Consider the following 22313-nt stretch of genomic DNA (forward strand, 5'->3'; position numbering starts at 1 on the left):
TTCGCCTCGTGAAATGGAACAGTCCAAATTTTACCTTGCGATAATATTCCTCTCTGATGAGCCACTTAATATTGTATACTATAAACCTCTCCCCCATTACTCGTACCATGTAAGGTTTTATGATAATACTTTTTACCAATAGTGTCCACTGCCTTTAAGCTGTAATGGACCCTTTTGCGTCGTTATAGGCTGGCATTTCCATTGTTGATAAACAAACTAGGCATGGACAGTTGAAAAATTAGCAAAACACTATCGTGTTAACTTGCTGACACCAAGTTCAAAACAATTCTGCAACATTTCAATGATTGTGTACATGTCTACTTCGTTTCCAACAAATTCAATTGCTTTGTTGTGTGACTTTGTTACAAACTCAGTGGCCATGTTTTTGTTTTGCATTATAAGGATATCCGTAGATGTCCAAACTCGGTTGGCAAAAACTCGGGTCAGCGTTTGCGATAGAAGCTTGCACAGGGTGCGAAACAGGCAGGGCCTTCTCAAAAAAAGAGAAGAAAAAAACGTGGTCTGTGGGGCGCCCTCACTTTTTTGTCAAAGAAAAAACTGCGTGCACAACAGCACATTGAACCAACGACTAGGTAGCAAGTCTAATGTTAGTGGCGCTATCCTACTCGATCTGCTGCGACGCGTGGATGGTAAGTTCTGATTTCATTTTCTAAAATAGCTGTAAATTGTATTTTTAATTCCCCAAGGTTGCAAACTTCAAGGTTGTTCCAATAGACATGCAGTAGACTAGTGAATGGAACATGTGTTTGTTTTTATTTATAATATTTAGTGCTCTGTGGTCTCGAACATCAATTTTTGTTCACAATCACAGTCTTGAATTGAATTGAAGGACGTCCGTGGTCGGTGGGCGCATTGAGTGACTGCGGCCAGAATGGAATGAACGCAACACAAACAAAACAACAATGTTGAGAAAAACCTTGGAGAAGCACACTACTTTTCTAGTTACAACAAATTGCAAAAAATAGAACTGTTTGGTGGGGCTCCATTATCTAAATACTACGTGCAGGCATGTATGCCCCAGATGTAAGGCAACTGGGGCAACAGATCTACGGATCATAGTATGTATTTGCTTTTGTTGTCCCTTGCCCATCTTGGGGTATAATGTTGTCAATGTATTTTGTTTTGTACTGTTATGGCGAATAAAATAATAATAATAATAATAATAATGTAATTGGTATTGACCATCATTCAACCATTGAAAACGGTGTCTTTCTCTGTATCCTGTCGCCACTTTTCATTCTTTATGAAAAATATTTATCTATCTAATTTTAGAAAGTGAAAATAGGCCTACCCTATTCCTTTCTGTGAATGAGTGATGAAAAAGTGTGTTGGCAGGATTTTGACATTTTTTTTCACTCTGAAGGTTGTTTCGCTGTTTGATTAGCCAAACAAGCATCCCAAACCATAGTTCTAAAAAACCTAGGCATCTGTTACTCTGGGGAAAAGTTTCCGTATGGCGCCACCACTTTTTCATTCGATATGAAATAATATACATTTAATTTACCTCAATGAGATATCCCTTTCTGTAAATATGAGTGAAAAAGTGGTGGCGCCATACGGAAAGTTATCCTACTCTGGCCCTGTGCATAAGGTTTATCGCGATTCAGAAACGCACTGCAGTGTGGGAAGGAATATGGGGCGGTTACTATGCAGTTTGTACGACTCGCGCACGCAACGCCTGTACCTTTGTGTGGGTTCAACAGCGCCCTCTCTTGATATTTTGCTATTCGCGATAAACCTCATTGCATGGTTTTGACTTCCCACCAACCGTCCATGGGGGTAGAACCTCCATCCATAGGCTCCACTCACAAACCTGTCTTCTGTATGGTTTGGTTGTGCGTGGCTTGGACTGAGTAAAGGGTCATTTAAAAATCATAATTTATAAAAAAAAAAAAAAAAAACGGTACACAGAGCCCCATCACTGACTGGGTCTATTTGTGGCATAAAAATTGTTCTATTTGCCTGGTTTTGGTGTCAAGAAAGCTTAGCTTGCCCCTTGAACATTGGACAAATTAAAAAAAATAACAATATTGATTGTCCGGATTTTTCAAAGAAAAAGGACGATGAGGACTTTTTTTTTTTTTTCCAAGATGGTCGCTTAGTATTTCAAATCAAACAGGCCGCCAATTCTTCAGTTTGAACCCACCGCAAACTTATTTTATATCTATTTGTTGCATGAGGACCCGTGTTAACAGGGTCGAATTATTACACTAAAAAGATTTGCTGGTAGTAGTGGTAAGTTACACACGGTACACGTGTTCGAGAGCATCACGTTTTTAATTTTTTTTTATTTTTACAAAAATTGGGGAGAAAAAGAGGGGAAAAAAAGGATGCAGCCCCCAAAAAAGGATGTGATGGGGGACGATCAACTGGTATTTTTTTTTATTTGACCTTACAGTATCTATGTGGATTGTGGTTGCAGGTGGTCTCTTCCCCACCCCCTTTGCTTGTTTTTTTTTTTAGTAAACTAGCCAGAAGGACCAGTAAAGCTAACTCATTTCACTGCTCCATCAGGTTTGTCACTAGTCCATATTTCATATTAAATTGGGACGCTTTTCATCTCCAAACTAGCCAGCAAGTCGGACCACTTGGATTGAATTTTCACTGGTCTTAAGGCATTTCAGCCAGCGGACCACTATTAACAAAGAATGTTGTTAATCCATCTGGAGAGTGTACAAAGTGTAGTCCACTTTAAAAAGGCACAAGTCAGCCTTTGCAATAGGGTTGGGTAACTCCACAATGACTTCAATAAAACCCCAACCTTAATAGTGAATCAGTGTTTATGAGCATAACAAGTAAATTCACTGAAGTGTGACCGGTGCTTCTGTTCACACTACCCACTCTCTCTCCCCCCCCCCCACCCAGCTACCTGTTTTTCTGTTTTCACTGTTTGTTCCGGCGAATATAACGCTCAATCATTATGCTTAGTCTCCCACACTGTGTGAGCACGTGGGACATTGCGTGCTTTGTGGGCTGTTAAATTGACACAGTGGGGCCGTTTGTCATGATGGATGTTCAGTGACAGTGATGACAACATCATAAAAAGTGTGGGAGACGAGAGAATTGTGTGAAAGTGAAAAAAAAGAAGCGTTGAAAAATGGCAAAGTCAAGAATACTTAGAAGGGAAAGACTGTTGAGGTACGTGATGTTTTTGGTACATGATGTTTTGTTTTAATTTTTAAGAATGATGTTTAATTGTTTTGTTTTAATGGTAATGATTTTTATTATGAAAGCTTTTAAATTACAATGTACTTGTACGACCCAAATGTGAGGAAAAAACTTACAAATAATATCAGGCTTGAAAATTGAAGGGTCTTACTAATTTCAAGTGGCTTTCATGAGACCATTCTTATTAAAGTTGTTTCTTATTAGGCCTCTAGGTTGTTGTTGTAACAGTGTAAGGCAGTTAATTTTTCTGGGAACCGCTGTTAAGAAATTCAAAAACAATCTGGAAATTTGTAAGGGACATCAAGGCAAAGACTAAAAGACATCAAGGCAATTGCCTCTTTGTTAGGTTGACTGTTATTTACAATTTTGAAGCCATGTTTTAAAAATTACAATAATTTTTTTATTGCGGTCTTGTAAGTTTATCTTGAGAAGGCCAGGCAATAATAACAGTGGGTAGGGCAAGGCCATACATGTAGGGGCACTCACTTTAGCTGTTACAATTGTAAATCCTTACAGGAGCACCAGGGCCCTTACCAGGGGTGTGTTCCACTCGCGCAAACGTTGCCAACAGTTGCGCACGTTCGCCAACAATTTCAAGTGGAACGAGTTGTTCGTCGCCACCGTTGGCGAACGTTGGCAACTTTAGGCAAACATACTTCGGAGGTGCGCACATATGGTGCGCGCCATCTTCATTTCAGGACGCCGCAATATTGACATCGCGTATACGCACCAATCGTTCAAACGATAAAAAAACGTTTGTGCGAACAGTTGCGAGTCGTATGCGCGAGTGGAACGCACCCCATGGCAACATGTCATATCGGGTGTACAAAACGCCATGGACCCCGTCACAACCTGCAACAATTGTATAATGGGGCACTCCTACAATAATTATAATTTTCAGTCAACCCATTACGATAAAAGGGATTCAATGCACACTGTAATTGTTTCTCAGATTGAAATGTTTTTTGGGTGAAAATAAACTGAAACCCTACTAATTTGTTGGGAATCCTTTTCTCAAAATAGTTTATAATGAACAGCTGCAAGGCTTCTTCACCATTCAAATTAAGTTTTCATGGTGATAGATTTGTGATACCATTTATGATTCTACCTCTAAAGGCACTGGACACTATTGGTAATTACTCAAAGTAATTGTTAGCAGTAAAACTTGTTTCTAAGTAAAGCAATGGAGAGCTGTTGATAGTATCTTGTATTAAAACATTGTGAGAAACCGCTCCCTCTGAAGTATTTTTTAGAAAGGGGAAATTTTTCTAAGACTTGAAGCCTTTTATAGGGCATCTGAAAGCACACTGTCTAACAAGGTTTTTTTCTTTTACTATTCTCTTGCAACTTTGATTCTGACCAATGGGAGACTTTCTGGGACGATAGAGGGCAGCAGACTTACCGGGTAAATCCATTGTTCTCAGAATTATGCGCATGTTCAGAACTACGTAAACAATGGAAATTTACCCGGTATGTCTGCTGCCACCTAGCGTTGGAAAGTCTCCTATTGAGTCAACATTTGCAGAGATTTGTCGTTGTATGCATTTAAGTTCAACCAAGTGAGATACTGGTTTTCGACAATCACCAAAGGTTTCCAGTGCCTTTAACGTTAGGTTACAGATCTGAATCAGTGTGAAAATACCATTAAACCATTCGTATTTCAACAGTACAGCAGAGCGGATGAAAGCCACCATTGAGCCGCAACTAGTGCAAACCCTCTGTTTCACAATAAACAGTGTGACAATTTCTCCCTCATTACGCATCCTTCCTATCGACAAAAACATTCACTCTCTGGAAAAAAACATTGATTTTTAAATCCTGTCACTGGAGAACAAAAGCCGTCGGCACGTTTGGTGTCTTTGCCGCCTCAGTGTGATTCCGCAACTTTGCCAGCATCCAAGGTTGGAGGACAAAAGGTATCATCACCTAAAACCCATCCTTGAGGGGGATTAGTGGAGCTGGTAGTCAAGGGGGGTCATTGGCTACAACATAAGGAATTGCGTCCACGGTGTACAGAGATGGCACTGTACTGCGTTGGTTTTTAGGATGACATAGTCTACAGGTCATCTGACAGCACTCTATCCAGAAGTGTGTTAGGGGAAACAGAAATTCATGTTAAACAAAAAAAACTTTGAAAGTGTTGGATTTTAGTGTGCCCAACCACTTCAAAACCCTTTGAAAACATGAGCTATTTTTTTGTACACACTACTGTGATATGAAAATGAATAAATAACACAACTTTGATTTGACTAGAAAAAAATACTCAATTGATGTTAACAGTTAGTCAAAATCAAAACAAAAAATAAACATTAGTGTAAACAAATGTGCTGTTTAATTAAAAGAAAACAGGTAGGTTTGCGTACTGTTTGATAAACTTTTGCAAGAATTGAAGAGGTAGGCCTGGAATTAAACTGAGGCCAAGGATACATAATGTAAGTGCCCTCTGTATTCCTGGTCTAAGGCCCCCCCCCCCCCCAACTCCCATACAAAGTGTCCCACAGACTTTAAAGACAGTGGGCACTATTGGTAGTTGTCAAAGACCGGTCTTTTCACTTGCTGTATCTCAACATGCATAAAATAACAAAATGTGAGCTCAATCGGTCGTAGAAGTTGCGAGATAATAATGAAAGAAAAAACACCCTTGTCACACGAAGACTGCTCCACTTCAGAGGGAGCCGTTTCTCACTATGTTTTATACTACCAACCTCTCCACATTACTCGTTACCAAGTAAGGTTTTATGCTAATAGATATTTTGAGTAACTACAAATAAGGTGCACTGCCTTTAACTTTTTCGTTGCAAACTGAAAATCAGTCTCTCAAAAGATGAAATTCCACGCTTGGCAGCCATGTACACTGTTATAAATGCAAGTTTTCCGAGATGAAAAACTGGACTGAATGATGTCATAATCATCATTATAGCCGTCCTCCCGAGGTAGATCCATCTCCGTTCAGTAAGTCTCTGTTCCTTGCTATTTTTGTAGATGTCTTGCTGCTGCCACATATGGTTCGCAGCCTCTTCACAGAAGTGCTTGATGCATCTTCCAGCCATCGTTTTCCTGGTGTTCCTCTGGGTCTGTTTCCTGCAATGTGGTCTCCTGAGAGAATTTTGGGGTATCATAATCTGCCACTGTCCATTCTGTTCACATGTCCAAAATACTTGTAAAGCTTTGCTTTCCTAATTGAAGTTGGAAGATCTTTCCCTTCCGGTGACCCCCAGTGTTTTCCTGAATGATGTACCCTACATGTGCATGTATGTCAATTCGATAATGGTTTGAAGTTGAAAACCATTTCTTCTTCTTTTTTTATGGTGCACATCAAGTGTTTTCTCCTTGATTTTAAGGACCTCTGTGAGCAAATTGTAGTCGTCTAAAGTGGAGCACCAAGTCAATGACCGGGGATGAAGAATGCTTACAATCGGATTGATTGAGGCCTAAATAAGAGCACAAACAACCAGACCAGAGTGATCATTTTGATTTGGAATGTCACCACAGTATGGTGCATCGGTACACATTCCATCCAAATAAAATTATCTTTTTCTTTTTTTTTACAAAAAAAATTGAACTTGTGGGGAATGGCTAAATTGCGTAAACTTTTTTACATAGAAATTTAAAAGCAGTGCACAATGAATCAATGAACAGTAAAAAGGAATGTGAATAATAAAGCCATCAAAGCCTCGTTGCCAAAAGATCGTTTGAATTCCTTTCCCCAAAAGCGTCCTGATTTCCCTCATTATTCCAGACAAATTACCAGACAACTCGATCAAAAACGTTTTTTCGCTTGTCGTCTATTTTCCAGAGAGCAAACAACGTTTCCATAATACAAACACGTCGGCACAATAGGGTGTGTTTACCCAGTATTGGTGACTTTAAATAAATATTGACGCCAGTACAATAAGTATTGATAACCAAATAGTTGCAGCGTTGAAGTGCGGTCTGTGCCTCAAAGTCTGCATGGTGTCAGGGTCCATCCATCTCTATAGACCGTATCAAAATATGACGTGACCATTCAAAAACCTGCCCATCCACAACATGGCGTCTGTGAGCGTGTGCATATGAACCCCCTTCGTGCTTGGGATAGGAACACGTTGCCTTGGATCGGACGAGCTGGTCTATGAAAAGCGTTTTAAACTGTTTGTTATGAAATGCATTTATGGTTAGAAAGATGTTTTAAAAGTAGAATATAATAATCCACACAAGTATCACTCAAAATTGCACGGTTTTCATTTTACGTCGCGAACTAACACGGTCGACCATTTATGAGAGTCAAAGTTTTGACTCCCATGAATGGCTGACCGTGTTTGTCGACGAGGTAAAACGAAAACCAAGCAATTTCGAGGCATATTTGTGTAGATCATTGTATTTTACTTTTACAACATCTTTCTAACCATATCGGTTTTATAACAAACGGTTACAGGGCGCTTTTCAAAGACCAACTCGACCGATCCAAGGCAACGTGTTCCTTTAAACGAGGAATTCCCAGTGAGTGCGTTGTGTGTGTGCCATAGAAATCAAACCAGAACTGCTGCGTGATGTGTGCTTCATTGATGTACGCGTCTTAGCGCGCATACGGCCTGCCCTAGAGCCACTTTCAAAGCAATAAAGGGTACTGTCACCAGGGTTCAAAATTAGCAACGCTCGCAAGACTGATGCCAATAGCATTGGGCAAGTAGTATATCATGACTAGACTAGTCGGATGGTATTGTGTTTTTCAACAAACTCTACCTAGTGGCAAGTTCATCCACTACACATGGTGTTACCAAAAACCAAAAATATATTGATACACCTCACCATGAAATATGCCTCAAAACCCATTCTTAAATGCAGTGGACACTATTGGTAATTACCCAAAATAATTATTATCATAAAACCTTTCTTGGTGTCGAGTAATAGGGAGAGGTTGATGGTATAAAACATTGTGAGAAACGGCTCCCTCTGAAGTGCCATAGCTTTTCGAGAAGGAAGTAATTTTCCACGAATTTGATTTCGAGACCTCAGATTTAGAACTTGAGGTCTCGAAATCAACCATCTAAACGCACACAACTTCGTGTGACAAGGTTTTTTTTTTCTTTTGCAATTTCAATGACCGATTGAGCTCAAATTTTCACAGGTTTGTTATTTTATGTGTGTGTTGAGATACACCAACTGTGAAGGCTAGTCTATGACAATTACCAATAGTGTCCACTGTCTTTAACAGTGCTCAAATCAACTTATAAAATGGTCTTGTAAAATATTTGTTGGTTCAGTAACACTCAATACTGGTAAAAATATGGAGCTACAAGCTGAATGCTAAAAGACAAATTTTTGAGCCCTGCCCATCGGTTCGTTTAACACGCCCCCCCCCCCACTCCACCCCGCCACTATGCTGTCACAATCTCTAAAAAATAACAGGGTGTAAATTGGGGCCTACCACAACATTTAAAATGTCTTTTCTCCCTAACCACATACACTCCATTTATTGATAAAACAGACATACTGTATTCCTCCTCTGCTGGCTGGATGAGAATACAGTCTGCCAACTAATACACGAAGAATGAAAATGGTGTGATGTCACTGGGGACAGTGCATGCATGCAATTTATCGAAGGTTAACTTGTTAGTGATGGGAATTGACCGCAGATGAAAGACATGATTGCAGCAGTGAATTGACTACACACATGTGTACTATATAGTGGAAGGAATTACTTCCTCTAGGCCTATATATACACCGTGTTGTAGACCTTATCGCAAATACTTGGTTAGTCTTGGTTCAAGACTCTCCTGGATTTGTCACAACAGGGCGCGCTATCACCCCCAACGCGCTATCAACCACGAACCGCTATCACCCGAGAACCGCTATCACAGGAGAGTCTTGGCACATTCGTTAAATCTCCCCCCCCCCCAAAAAAAAAGGGGCGGGCTCTGCTGGAAACCTACGCACGCGCATTATGTTTCCCCCTGATTTTGGGGGGAGATTTAACGAATGTTCCAAGACTCTCCTGTGATAGCGGTTCGTGGTTTATAGCGCGCTTTCTTGTTACAAATCCAGGAGAGTCCTGAACCAAGACTAATACTTGGTAGGCACGCGCTAGACTTGAAATGAGGTGCATGCTAGTGTAGCTAGCGACACGCACCTCGTTCAATGTTATTGTGTGCGCAAAGGATATTTGCAAAAATCACTTTTTTTTTCCAAGATTGTAAACAAAATTGTTTTGACCGTCTCAGTTTTTATCTGCGCATAATGAGTCAACTCTCCTACTATATGACCATTCAATTTGTGGTTTTGAATCATATGAACTGTAAATCATGTTTGCCAGCATGGCATTTTTCTTGAGAAAGTACACACTACACAGTCAACCCTCCCACTATCTGACCATAATATCAACCCAAGATTTTGAATCCTAGCTGAAATACACTCAGTGTAGATGCCAGCATACAATACATGTAGCTTACATGTACATGTAGGGCCTACATGGTACACGCAGTGCTCAGTCAACCCTCCCACTATCTGACCTTTTGTGGTTTTATGCCAGCATAAAAATATTAATCTGACCATTTAATGTCATCCCCTTTAGTTTTTAATAAGAGATGAGCTATGCCAGCATGCAATATGATTGGTAAGTATGTACTTTGTAGGTAAATGCAGTCAACCCTCTTTTTTACCAATTCACTGTGGGTTTTAAATGAGATTACCAACAAGTTTAACCGTATACAAAAGAAGCCGTTAAAAAAAAAAATAATCACTTGATCGTTACCAAAGAGGATGTTTTTTAAAGTAAAAAAGTTTCAATGTTTTTGTAAGTTATATACATTGTATGCTGCGCAAAATGTAAATAATTTCCGGTCCAGTGTCATCTGATTCCAAATTAAGAGTTTATTTTTGAAGCCCCTGTGCTGTGACCAGCAACAAAGCCCTTGATGGCATTGGATTAAATCAATAGTGATTACAAACATTTAATGAAATATTTCAGCCACCAGGGAAATAAAAATAGTTTCCCTAAATTCCTGGGCAGTAAGTTTTGTAAAACAAAATTGTATTTTGTGAACTAAAATGGAGTACATGACAGCGGAAGCTTTGTTTTGAATAGCAGAGCAAAACCGTACACAAATCATTGCTTGCTAAAAAACTCTCAAATATAACTTTTTGCTACTCAACATCCCTTTTTACCATCACACACAAAATATAGTTCAGTGTAAATGTTTTGCTGCGCAAACATGTTGCTGGACGAAAACAGTTCCTCCTGCATGAGGACTAGGTATCAACCAAATAAAACCAAAAAACTAATTCCTGATTAGAAATTCTAATTTGCTTTTACCAAATTGATTGGTAAAAATCTTTCATACCCTGTGGTAAAATTATATCATACTGATGTGTGATATACGCGATCGAATTAAATTCCCTAATTCTCCAAGGATATTAGTGGAAACATTCCTAGCGGTTAGCCTGGCCTACAGCCACCAATATCTTCTCTGGAATGATTGGATTGTAGGGGGAGGGGGGGGGAACTCTGTTAGTCAGATGGACAACTCAGCACTGGTGTGACTGTAGGAATCATTTACATCAGTATTTACTGCGGTTGTACTTTATACTTTGCTGAAGTCTTGTGTTGTCACTTCAACAACATTTGGTTTGATGCAGCTGTCTTTAAGCATCAAGAAGCAGACGGAAACTGATGTAGTTTAGTGTGTGGGTATACAAAAGATCTGTCTGAATCTTGAACTCAAGACGTTGGATGATAATGATGTTTCTCTGATCTTCCTGCCTTTGAATGATGGACATTAATTGCCTGGAGGAGTAGACATTTAGTTGTAGTAAAACTAGAGAACTTTGACTTTGTGGACAGAGGACATTATGGCTTCGTTGAGAGGGCAGGATAGTTATCCGAGGTATTTTAATTCGGGATACGCAATCTCAATGAGGTAGGTGTACTGTATTGTACGATGTGGAATTGTTGTCATGGGGCCCTGGTGTGGATTTCACAAAGAAGTATTTTTTATCTTTTTCTATGACTAGTCCTAACTTAGGACTGGTCCTAGAAAATAAATACTTGGGGCTAACTCTTTGTGAAATCGACTCCGGGTCTGACTGCTTTGTTTTTGAAAGGGCAAGGGCACCGAAGCATTTTCTCCTTGGTAAAGGGCACCCTAGCTATGAGGAAATTGTCAATCTCTATTGGAGCATTTCAAGGGCATCGATGCAATGATCAAGGGGCTAGGAGACAATCGGCCTTAGATGTCTCCATAAAGTATCATCAGGCCGCGGGCCAACTGAAGATTATTTTCTACACCACACAAGCAGTGTGCTGGTGTGTATGGTTGATGTTTGGGCTTGCTTGTAAACAAAAACTGCTACCTACTTGTAGAAAGCAAATTTGATGCTCAACAAGTCTAAGACGTAAACTGGATTATTTAACTTGGAACGGCTGTGAATTTGAAGGTACATGTACATGTAGGTGCCTCGCATTTAACAGATGTAGAGTTCGGTTCGGTAAAAAGTGTTAGTGAGTGCTTGGCTGACATGTTATTGTACTGAAGTCTATGTAGAATCTATGTGTTAAGGAAAACTTTAAAGGAGAGATTTTCCAGGATAAAAGAAGCATTCACACTACAATTTTTCAGGGCTACAAATTTACCGGTAAACAAACCCCAAACTGGCTTCATCTGGGTCAAACTTAACCCTTACCAGGACTACAACATACATTGTAGGTTATCCCACAATTCTCGATGTTACATCTCTGGGACTGGGATAACTTTTCTATGGGTTTAGTGCAGTGTGAAAGAAATCTCCAGATCGGTTTTAATCCTTGTAGAAATTTTGTTTAGCCAGTCGCCGATTCCACGGATCAAGGTTAGGCCAGTGTGAAAAGGGCTTATATAATCAGGGATGAGATTGTTCAGACTTTTGGCTGAATTCAGACTTTTTATTTTGGCCTGGTGAAGAAAATCAGACAATATTTTTTTTTCCACAAATAAAGAAATCCTTCCATTTGTCTAATTCTTTGGTGCTTTGGATACTGTTTCCAAAAGCTGCTTGGAATCTATAACCCCAGGGGTTACCAAACGGTAGAAATGGCATCATTTCAACTCACCTTTGAATTTGTATCAGAGTTTCAGACTTTTTCGTTAGTATGACTCTCACCTCTGTCTTATTGTAGTGTCTTGGCCAGTTAAGGTGTAACGTAATGCTGTAAACTGGGTCTAATATAAACACGTTAAGACCCAGTAACCTCTCAACGACTTTCATTTCAAGACACTTTTTGATTTATTGTACCATTGAACCAGGATTTCATTTGGTTTTTGTTTATTTTCAATCTTGACACAGGATCCCCGAACCAGGGACCTTCAGCAAGCGTTTCCCCAGCACAGTGTCAACTTATGTCGCAGAGGCGGAACCTGAAGGTGGTGTTGACTCCATCGCCATGGGGATAGGACTAACCACCACCGGGATCGTCTGGACCCTCGTCTCCTTCCTGGGGACCTGCCTGTGTTGTACGGGCTTCATCTTCCCTTACTGGATAACGGGATCCATGCTGGAGCACCCCGTCCACTTTGGCCTGTTCCGACGCTGCAACTACCCGACGTCGCGGGCGGAGATCGCCGTCGGTTGCGGTCGATACTCCAGCTTTGAGGACATACCCACGTTGTCGTGGCAACTGTGCACGATTCTGCTGGGCGTCGGGTGCGTGGTGTCCATGCTCGTTGCGTTTACCGGGATACTCGCCTGCTGCGTAAAGGATTTGGTGACGCAGAGAGTCGGGAAAGTGGCTGGTGTTATTCAGTTTATTGCAGGTGAGTTTTTTTTAAATGTAGGACACTTTCGTTTATTTTGGTGACTAAGGCCCCCTATGATACGGGGAGCATGGTTGGCTTGTTCGTAAAAGTGCTCGCCTCTATTCTCACCAAGGTGACGGTGGTTCGATACTTGGCCAGAGCCATGCGAGTCGAGTTGAGTGTTGGTTCTCTGCTGTGCCACGAGGGACGTGACTGAAAAAAGTACAAGTCAATGCATGCTTTCAATGTCAACATTTTAAACAAATCATAAAAAAATCTTATTACATGTAATTTTATGGAAGCTTTGAACACAGTTTTCACTCCCTACCTTTGTAGCAAATTTGGAGTCTTCAGAACTGTTTAAAGGGGCTTTGTCATTAAGATCGAAGCACACTCTTCATTGATACAGAGGCTGTGGGTGGAGGGGGGGGTGAAGGGAGCAAAATTGCCAGTGTATGAAGCCTGGCATTATCCCTGCTTTTTTGCTCTTTACATCATGGCCTAAATGTAAAAAAAGATCTTAAGGAGTTTGCAACTGCCATACTACTGGTAAAATGTGTCAAATTTCATAAGTTCTCAAAAGTTGTTTTTATGGTGAATTACCATGGCGTATTATTGTGCACTGCAGAGAGATTGACCTCAAATACAAAATGTAGAAAACAGCTACAAACCATTCAGCCCGGTTACTGTTTTTCCTTCCAGGGTGAACCTCTAAGATTTTGGGGAAAATAAATTCCAAAGAACTTGTGTTGGATTTGAATGCCTTTAGGAATAAAGTGAGATATGATCTGCTGTGTGAAGACAGTGACCTGGGACTTGGGGTCGAAGGCTGTAGCTTTTAAAAACTGGCCCTACTAAAACATTAAAGTTGGTACTTTACACTGAACTTGGGTGAACCGAGAGATCAAATATTCCTGGAGAGACTGCTGCACCAACAAGGTTTTTATTGTAGCCAGGGGCCTGGGTATTGAATCGGGAGGCTTGGACTGATGGGCGTAGTGTTTAGACAGTCGGAAGCGTTAGCTACCGGGTGAGGGCTGTTGGGGTTGGTTTTATTAGGGCTGGTTTCAAAGACAAGCTTGGAATGTATTGTAGGCCTGGAATTCAACACTGTAGACCAATTATGGCCTCAGCTTTCATTGTCTTGGCCTTGGTGCCCCTTACATGCAGGTGGCCCATAGTCTTTATTTTTTCTGTCATTGTTTTCTTGAACTTCGGATCACCTACTGTATTGAGACCGGCCAGTGCCTTTAAAGGCAGTGGACACTATTGGAAATTACTCCAAAAAAACCCACAAAAAAACATTCACAGGTTTGTTATTTTATGCATGTTGAAATACACCAACTGTGAAGACTGGTTTTTGACAATTACCAAAGGTGTCCAGTGTTTTTAAAGACAGGTTTGGAAGGCAGGCCTTGAATTGTTCAGAAGCTCATACATGTAGTCATGGCCTTTGGAACCTTGGTCTTCTTGAATCACCTTGGTGGTGCCCCTTAAGTTTATCTCACATTATGTACCTTGGTGTTGGCCTTGATGCCCCTTGTATGTTACCAATTGATCTAGAACTTTGTGCACCTTTAATGTGTCTTATACATTCTGAGCCTTGGTGCCCCTTAAAGACACTAGACAGGATTGGTAAATGTAATTGTCAAAGACTAGCCTTCACAGTTGGTGTATCTCAACATGCATAAAATTAAAAACCTGTGAGCTCAATCGGTCATTGAAGTTGCCAGATAACAATGAAAGAAAAAACACCCTTGTCACACGAAGTTGTGTACGTTTACATTGTTGATTTCGAGACCTCAAGCTCTAAATCTAAGGTCATGAAATCAAATTCGTGGAAAATTACTTCTTTCTCGAAAACTATGGCACTTTTGAGGGAGCCGTTTCTCACAATGTTTTATACCATCAACCTCTCCCCATTACTCGTTACCAAGTAAGGTTTTATGCCAATAATTATTTTGAGTAATTACCAATAGTGTCCACTGCCTTTAACATGTGTCTGTTACATGTACCTTGGTCTTGACCTTGGTACACCTTAAATGTGTCTCATAACTTTGTTTTAGCATTTGTGCCCCTTTAATTGTACCTCTTGGTCAGTTGGTCTTAGCCCTTTAAACGTGTTATTCATGTAGTTTTAACAATTTTTGAGGAGGGTGCCTTTTTGCAAATTTAGAATTGCACACTGATGCATCAGTGTCAAAAAGTTGGCGATCGTATGCGTTCTTGGCATGACTGACTTATAAACCAGCCTTCATTTCATTCAAGTACATTGACTGTACATTTTGTATTCACAGAGCATGTTTGGGTATTTTCAAACCAGGACCCAGGACCATCATGTTATAACAATAGGGGGAAAATAATAAGGTTCGGTTGGGTGAAGGTCCCGGTTGGAAAGCATGAAAAAAACAAAAACAATGTTGAGCTGCTGCCATGAAGTTATAGTCCAAACAAAGGAGCGCCAATGGGAGGTCCACGATTGCAGGTGTTGACATGCGTGGGTGTGCATTTGTGTTTGTGAAGTCGTGGAAAAGTTGTGCGAGAATGCTTTCTACACGGCTGGCACCACATTGTGTTGTTTACATCGATTCGAAATAACTCACGAATTTGCAAGCTTAGTATACCATGTATTATCCAACACATTTTGTTATTAAAGGATTTGGGTACTTTTTCAAAATGTCCACAGATTGACATAAAACTTACAGGGTTTGAAGATAATGATAGTGGAAAGCTTCCCTTCAAATATTACTTACTGAGGTGCTGTAGTTTTTGAGAAATGAGTAAAACAATGAAATGAAAATACGTTTTTACATGCTCATAATTTTCGTCTCATGAGACGAAAATTATTTTCATGACATTGTTTTACTCATTTCCCCAAAACTACAGCACCTCGGCACGTAATATTTTCAGGGAAGCTTTCTACTATCATTATATTCAAACTGTGTAAGTTTGGTGTAAATCTGTGGACATTGTGTTTTTTTGTCCTACAAAAAGTACATAGCCCTTTAAGATGTTCCCTTGTTAGATTGTTATAGAAGAATTGATCATGGAACGACTTACATGGGTGTGTCACTTTACAAATGTCAGACATTGATACCTGACAACATGCACATCGACAGATTAGCACTTGCATGCAGACTTGCCAAGACTTCTAAGAGGTGTGAAACTGTCTGCACTGCCTTAAGGCAACGAAGACATTCTCCACAATTCTTATCAAAAGTTCAAGAGCATTTCTTACATAATTTCTTGCAATGTGCTTGAAGCAAGCTGGCTTCTTGCTCTGTAGTGTCTTCCCTCATACCAGGAGAACCAGCCCCAAATACAGTGTAGAATGTAGTTGACTCTTAAAGCCATTACACACTTTCGGAACAGAAAAAAAAAAAAAATCGAAGATTTACACTAACTTACAGGGTTTACAGAAGGTAATGGTAAAAGACTTCTCTTAAAATATGATTCCATGAAATGCTTTACTTTTTGAGAAAACATTAAAACAATTATCGACTCCGATAACCGATTGAGCCTAAATTTACACAGGTTTGTTATTTTAATTAGAAGTTGTGATACACGAAAAGTGGGGCTTGGACAATACTGTTTACCGAAAGTGTCCACTGGCTTTAAGCAAGAATCAAGCGTGATCATACTTTTTCAGAGTTTGACAAGTAATGCATACATGTAGGCCTATTATGGGTAAAGTTAAATATGAATAAAAAGCTGAAATGTTTCGGTACAAATTACCAGTGCACTGCAGTGGGCATTTTTTGGGGGGAAACAGTTAACCGTTGCTATAGGCCCTCAGTACACATGGGCTCCACCCCTGAAAAAGTTTTAAAATGTTGTGTTGAAAATTGATCAATTGTGCAAAGTTTCATGCTTTTATCATATCTGAGCGATTTCTTCACCAATCGCCTCCAGACTATACTACAGGAATGCGGTTTGTGCATGACAGTAAGGCGTATGTTTACCCCCTTGTTATTGATTGTAGTAGTAATCAATGTTTGCTTTGACCACACACCACTCCACAGAGAGCCCTTACCCTCCCACCCTAAACACAAGTGTTAATCTTTCCAACAAACAATAGCAATCAATTAAGCCCTGCTAAGGCCTACCTAAACAGGTGGACTGTTTGTAGAGCTATTGAGCCTATTCAGGGTATAACTGTTTACAGTTAGGTGTGGAGTGTGTAGTTTGGGTGATGAATTCTCTGTGGGATTCTAGCTGGAATAAGTACATCTCATTGAACGTACCAACTATTGTTTATGTTTGAATTGTCTAAACAAATGAATTTCAGGGTTCATTTCTTCAAAGAAGACGTGGTTTCGAAATTGCATTATAAGAGCTGTTGATAAAGCAGTGTGAGAAACAGTCCCTCTGAAGTAACATAGTTTTTGAGAGAGGGTAATTTATTTGTGGCTCAAGAATTGAGGCCTGTTATAAAAGCCTTTTATTCTAGGCATATGAAAGCACACACATTAGTGCAGTAACCTACATGTATGTGTACATGGTGCAACAAGGGTATTTTTCCTTTTATTTTCTCTTGCAACTTTGATGACCAATTGAGTAAAAATTGTCACAGATTTGTTATTTTATGCATGTTGGGATACACCAGGTGAGAAGACTGGTCTTTGAAATGCCTTTAAGTGCTCCGGGAGAAGATTTTATCTAATTTGTACGCTTAAGTTAGCCAATGACCAAAACGTTATTACATGTGAACTCTGCTGTCACCTTCATTGTATATATATATGTCCCCTCATGTTAATGCTAAGTTTCTTACTGTATCACTCGGTATGAATCTGGGTGCTGGGCAGCTGTGTGCCCCATCCCACTGGGTGCTAGAACCCCACTGGGTGGAGTCATGTGCAAGTCAAGGCTTATCATGATGGGTTATTCTCTCTTACAGCTTGTCTTGTTGGGAGTGGGTGTGTGCTCTACCCCAATGGGTGGAGTCATGTGCAAGTCAAGGCGGCCTGTGGAGAGACTTCCGGATCTTATCAAATCGGTGAGTACAGGAGACAAATATTTCCCTTTTGACGAAGCATCAATCGCATTTTTAATACACAGGCCTGGAATAACACGCAGGCCACGGAGGCCATGGCTTCTGTCATCCCAGCAGTCGATTTCACGAAACGCTAGGATCAATCCTGTCCTAACCTAAGATGAGTAACCCGTCCTAACTTAGGATGAGTTCAATGCGTCCTACGTATTTGGATACGGAATTGAACCCGCCCTAAGTCCTACATGTAAGATAAATCGTAAGTTAGAAAGAGTTTGGTGAAATCGACGGCTGGTCTTGGCCTTGTTTCCCAATGGCTTTAAGATTTTCCAGGGTAAATGTTAAGCTTATGATGATATTTCTTCTACATGTAGTGTCTATACAAATTACTTGAGGTTATTTCTTGAGATTATATAGTGTATGCACCGTACACACGTGCATTGACTGATCTTTGGTTATTTTTCAGAATGTTTGACCCTTGTACTGAAAAATTGACAACATCAACAGTGTGTCTTTCAGATTTGTTTTATTTATTTTTTTTAATTTTTTTTATGCAAGTCGCCTCAAGGTGTGGGCTACAATTATTTTTTTCTAGAGCCCGTTGCCACGTACTCCTAGGGCTGAAACAGGTTTACCCCTTTTACAGTCCATAGGGATGTAGGCTTGGGTATCATCAATCCGAAGCCTGGCCGGTAGAGCAGAAAGCACTACCTCCCCAATTTTACGTAGCAAGGATCACGACCGGCATTCGAACCCACACTCTGCTGATCAAACACCAGAGCTTGAATCCGGTGCTCTGAACCGCTCAGGCATGACACGCCAGGATGGGTACATAAAGGTCTGAAGCTTGACCCCTTAGTGTGTCAGCAGCATCCTAAATAGGCTCAATTTCTGGATCATGTATTTTAACTTTTGTTTGTGTTGGTTTACAACACAGCAATATTGTTTTTTGAAGTATTTTAAAACATCGTCGGCTCTCTTTACCTTGTTCCGTGGAGATTTAATAAGTGAATACTCACTTCGTCTTATTCTGATGAGAAAGGTGAGATATGCACCTTTTTAAAAGCTTAGAAATTTAGAAAAACGCTTTTATTTGTATTTATAATTATTACTTGAAACTGACTGGGTAAATTGTTAAATAACTTGGGATATGGATTATGTAGCGTGACCATAAAATAACCTTGTGACAGTTTAGGGTTGCGACAAAATAGTAGGGTTGGTTAGTTTGAGAAGTCAGCTTTGAACTTGTGAAATATGCCTGGACTGCAGTCTTTGTCTCTTGAATAAAAAATATTTTTAATTTTGATAAACAAAAATGTGATAATTTAGTACAGTGGGCCGTGTGTAGTTAACAGCATAACAATTACATGTAACATGCATGACATTACTGCTTAGGGTTGAGAATTGTGTGTTGTGTTTTGCAAGAAAACAATTGAGACGACTTACATTGTACGTATGTGAAACAGTAAGGGTATGAATGATACGCAGCAAATAAAAAAACAAATTATCCCAGTATAATTGAAGCATGCTGTTTGCAATGACCCGCGTAAATGATTGTAAACAAGAAAAGAGTGTTGAGCTGAGAAGCAATTCCAATGAATCCCAAACCAAACGGTACGTACAGCTTTAAAAAAAAAAGAAGCATTTTGGAAAACATTCTTATTAATTAATTTTTGTTGTGATACTTTTTAAAAAGGAAGCCAAAAGCAAATTTTGATTCAGGGCTGACACTTAAACGGGGGCAGATTGTAATATGCCACCGATCATTGCCTTGGTGCGCCTTGAAAGAGTGGAAATACATGTATTTCACTCGCACAGGTGCCCTTTACTAAGGAAAGACTATCTTGTCCTTAAAACAATGTACATGATGTATCAGGCTCGAAATTCTGGCCATTAAATTTACATTTTATTTATTTACTTTTTTTGCTTGAAAATAATTGTGCCATTTGTTTTTTAAATTTAAAATTTATATTAACAAAATTTTGCCTGAAGATTAAACTCAAAGAAACCTGAAGAGAAAAGAAAAATGTTTTTTTAAATATTTTAAAACTTTTCCTGTACAGCTATGGATGAGTGAAATATGCAAATTTTTATTTTATTCTTTCCGCCAGGTGATTGCAGCATCTCTTGGGCTTACTCAGTGACGGCCGGAGGGTGTGGGCTCCTGCTCTTGGCGTCGATACTCTCATGCAAAGCCGGACCGAGGAAATCGGTTCCTTATGGGATCTGACTATCGAGCGATCATCAGTCCACGAGCCAAGACGATAGCGATCGGCAGAGTACCAGTCTTTAACTTTGCTATGATGGACAAGCTGGTGTTACCAGTGGAATGGGTGCGCCTTAGAAATGCTCGTGGAGTTCGCACTCCTAAAAAAAAATATGCTGGTGACCGGTGGAACATACATGTAACGCGCGGACTACAAGTTGGTTTGAACAATTGGTGCTTCTTTGTTTGTGTTTAGTAACAACCAAAAACATCCGATGTTACCAGTTGAACAGGCATGCTACTTGTAGATAAATGCCAGTACCAGTTAGGGTTGGTTTTGCACTCATGAACGACAATAGGTGCTTCTTTCTTTGTGTTCATTGAAAAACAAAAATCAGTTGATAATTCGTGATCGGTGGAACATGAAGTTTCAGAAGTGCGATCAAACTGCAAATTGTCTGCAATAATCTTAACAGACATGGCCAAAGGAATGAAGTACATGAACAGAGTAACAGCTGTATTTAATAACAATCAGCCTTTTTATGCATGGGCAACACTGGATGTGGTGACCAGTGAAATGTTCAGGCATGATTAGAGTGCTTGGGGAGAATCGATTGACATATATTGTGATGCTTCTCGTGTTGATGGTAACATAGTCGGTGGATATCGTCCGGAGGTGAATTGTAACAAAGCCATGATGTGAAGAGTACACAATAGGAGACTTTCCAACGCTAGGCGGCAGCAGACATACCGGGTAAATTTCCATTGTTTACGTAGTTCTGAACATGCGCATAATTCTGAGAACAATGGATTTACCTGGTAAGTCTGCTGCCCTCTATCGTCCCAGAAAGTCTCCCATTTAGCAAAAGGATATCATCGTGATATCATCGAGTTTGACTAAAGCATGCTACTTTATACAATTGTTGAAAGGCTGTGACAGGGTACATGGCGTTTTGTACACCCGAGGGGGGGAAATGGCATTTGCCCCCTACGGGGAAAATGGCATTTGCCCCCGAGGGTGTACAAAACCCATGGTCCCCCGTCACAGCGTGCAACAATTGTTTTGTTTTAACTTGGTAATCATATTATTCTTATTCTCAAAGTTCTGTTGTCATCTTCAAACATTATTACGACGGAGTATGTATAGTTTTATAGGCAGACGAACATTGTTCAAACAAGAAACAATTATTCACTGTTCCCTCGAACCCCAACTGTTTCGTACAAAGCGCTGGAAATCGACCAACTGTAGGAACGATCCAGGTTATGTGCACCGGTAAAAAAAAAACGTATACGGCTAAGGATGTGCACTACGCATAACGGCTACGACTGTAGCTAGGGGTGTTGTTAACGATGAGCTTTAATTCAATGCTATGGATGATGATGTGAAAATCTAGCCGTAGCCAGTTTGTTGCTGTAGCAACCAATAAGGACACGACCTAAATTGTAAAATGAAATCCATCTTGCAGTTGACGAGAGCCATATTAATCCCTTGAAAAAACACCAGTGTGCGGTGTGTGCCGCATAATAATAATTTATAGACAAATAATAATAATAATAATAATAATAATAATAATAATTTCAAGTATTACATATCTGAAATGTATTCCTATAAAACCTTTTTAAAAAGACTGTATATTTTTTCGTAGAGCCATTTGTACAGTATAATCTTCAGTGAAGTTAATTTGTATTTATTGGTCTATATTGAATTTCAAGCATGCATGTATAATATTATTATAAATTTCGCTGCATTTTTACCTTACTGATATTATTATTGTTAGTATTATTTTTAACAGCTGACATCTTTAGGGACACACAGTGCAGGTAATAATGGAGAGAGTTTTTTTTCTCTCTCTGCTGGTAACTTTTTTACAAATGTTGTGATTCACCCAAAACGTTGGTAAAGTTTCACCATTGAAGAACACCTTTTGTTTATACAAAGATTGTTTGTTTATTAATTTATTCATTTGTATGTACCCGGATAAAAGCGAATCATCGACTACAAAAGCTAATTATGTACGTATGTATATAATGTATTTGCTAATTATGTATAATGTATTTAACCTATAGGCCTACATAAAATAACAGCAACAAGACATCTTTTAAAGACCAGGGCAGATTTTGAACGCTAGGTGGCAGCAGACATATAAAGATGCCCACATAACTCTTTCAAAACAAAATCATG

At 39.7% G+C, this 22313-nt stretch overlaps 1 protein-coding gene across 3 annotated transcripts; it reads left to right on the forward strand.

Moving 5' to 3' along the window:
* The first annotated feature begins 625 nt into the window (after positions 1–625).
* Positions 626–20895, forward strand: LOC117298836 (LHFPL tetraspan subfamily member 6 protein-like). Of its 3 annotated transcripts, none has more exons than XM_033782181.1 (4): positions 626–650; positions 12487–12953; positions 17833–17931; positions 20037–20895. In XM_033782181.1, exons 2-4 carry the CDS (start codon positions 12584–12586, stop codon positions 20153–20155), a joined length of 588 nt encoding a protein of 195 aa, XP_033638072.1. In that variant the 5' UTR covers positions 626–650; positions 12487–12583; the 3' UTR covers positions 20156–20895. The 3 variants fall into 3 exon arrangements, with proteins under 3 accessions (XP_033638072.1, XP_033638071.1, XP_033638070.1); XM_033782180.1 differs by lacking the exon at positions 626–650 and adding an exon at positions 2960–3159; XM_033782179.1 differs by lacking the exon at positions 626–650 and adding an exon at positions 10888–11084.
* Positions 20896–22313: the final 1418 nt, after the last annotated feature.

This window comes from Asterias rubens, chromosome 13, assembly GCF_902459465.1.
Source record: "Asterias rubens chromosome 13, eAstRub1.3, whole genome shotgun sequence".
Taxonomy (NCBI): domain Eukaryota; kingdom Metazoa; phylum Echinodermata; class Asteroidea; order Forcipulatida; family Asteriidae; genus Asterias; species Asterias rubens.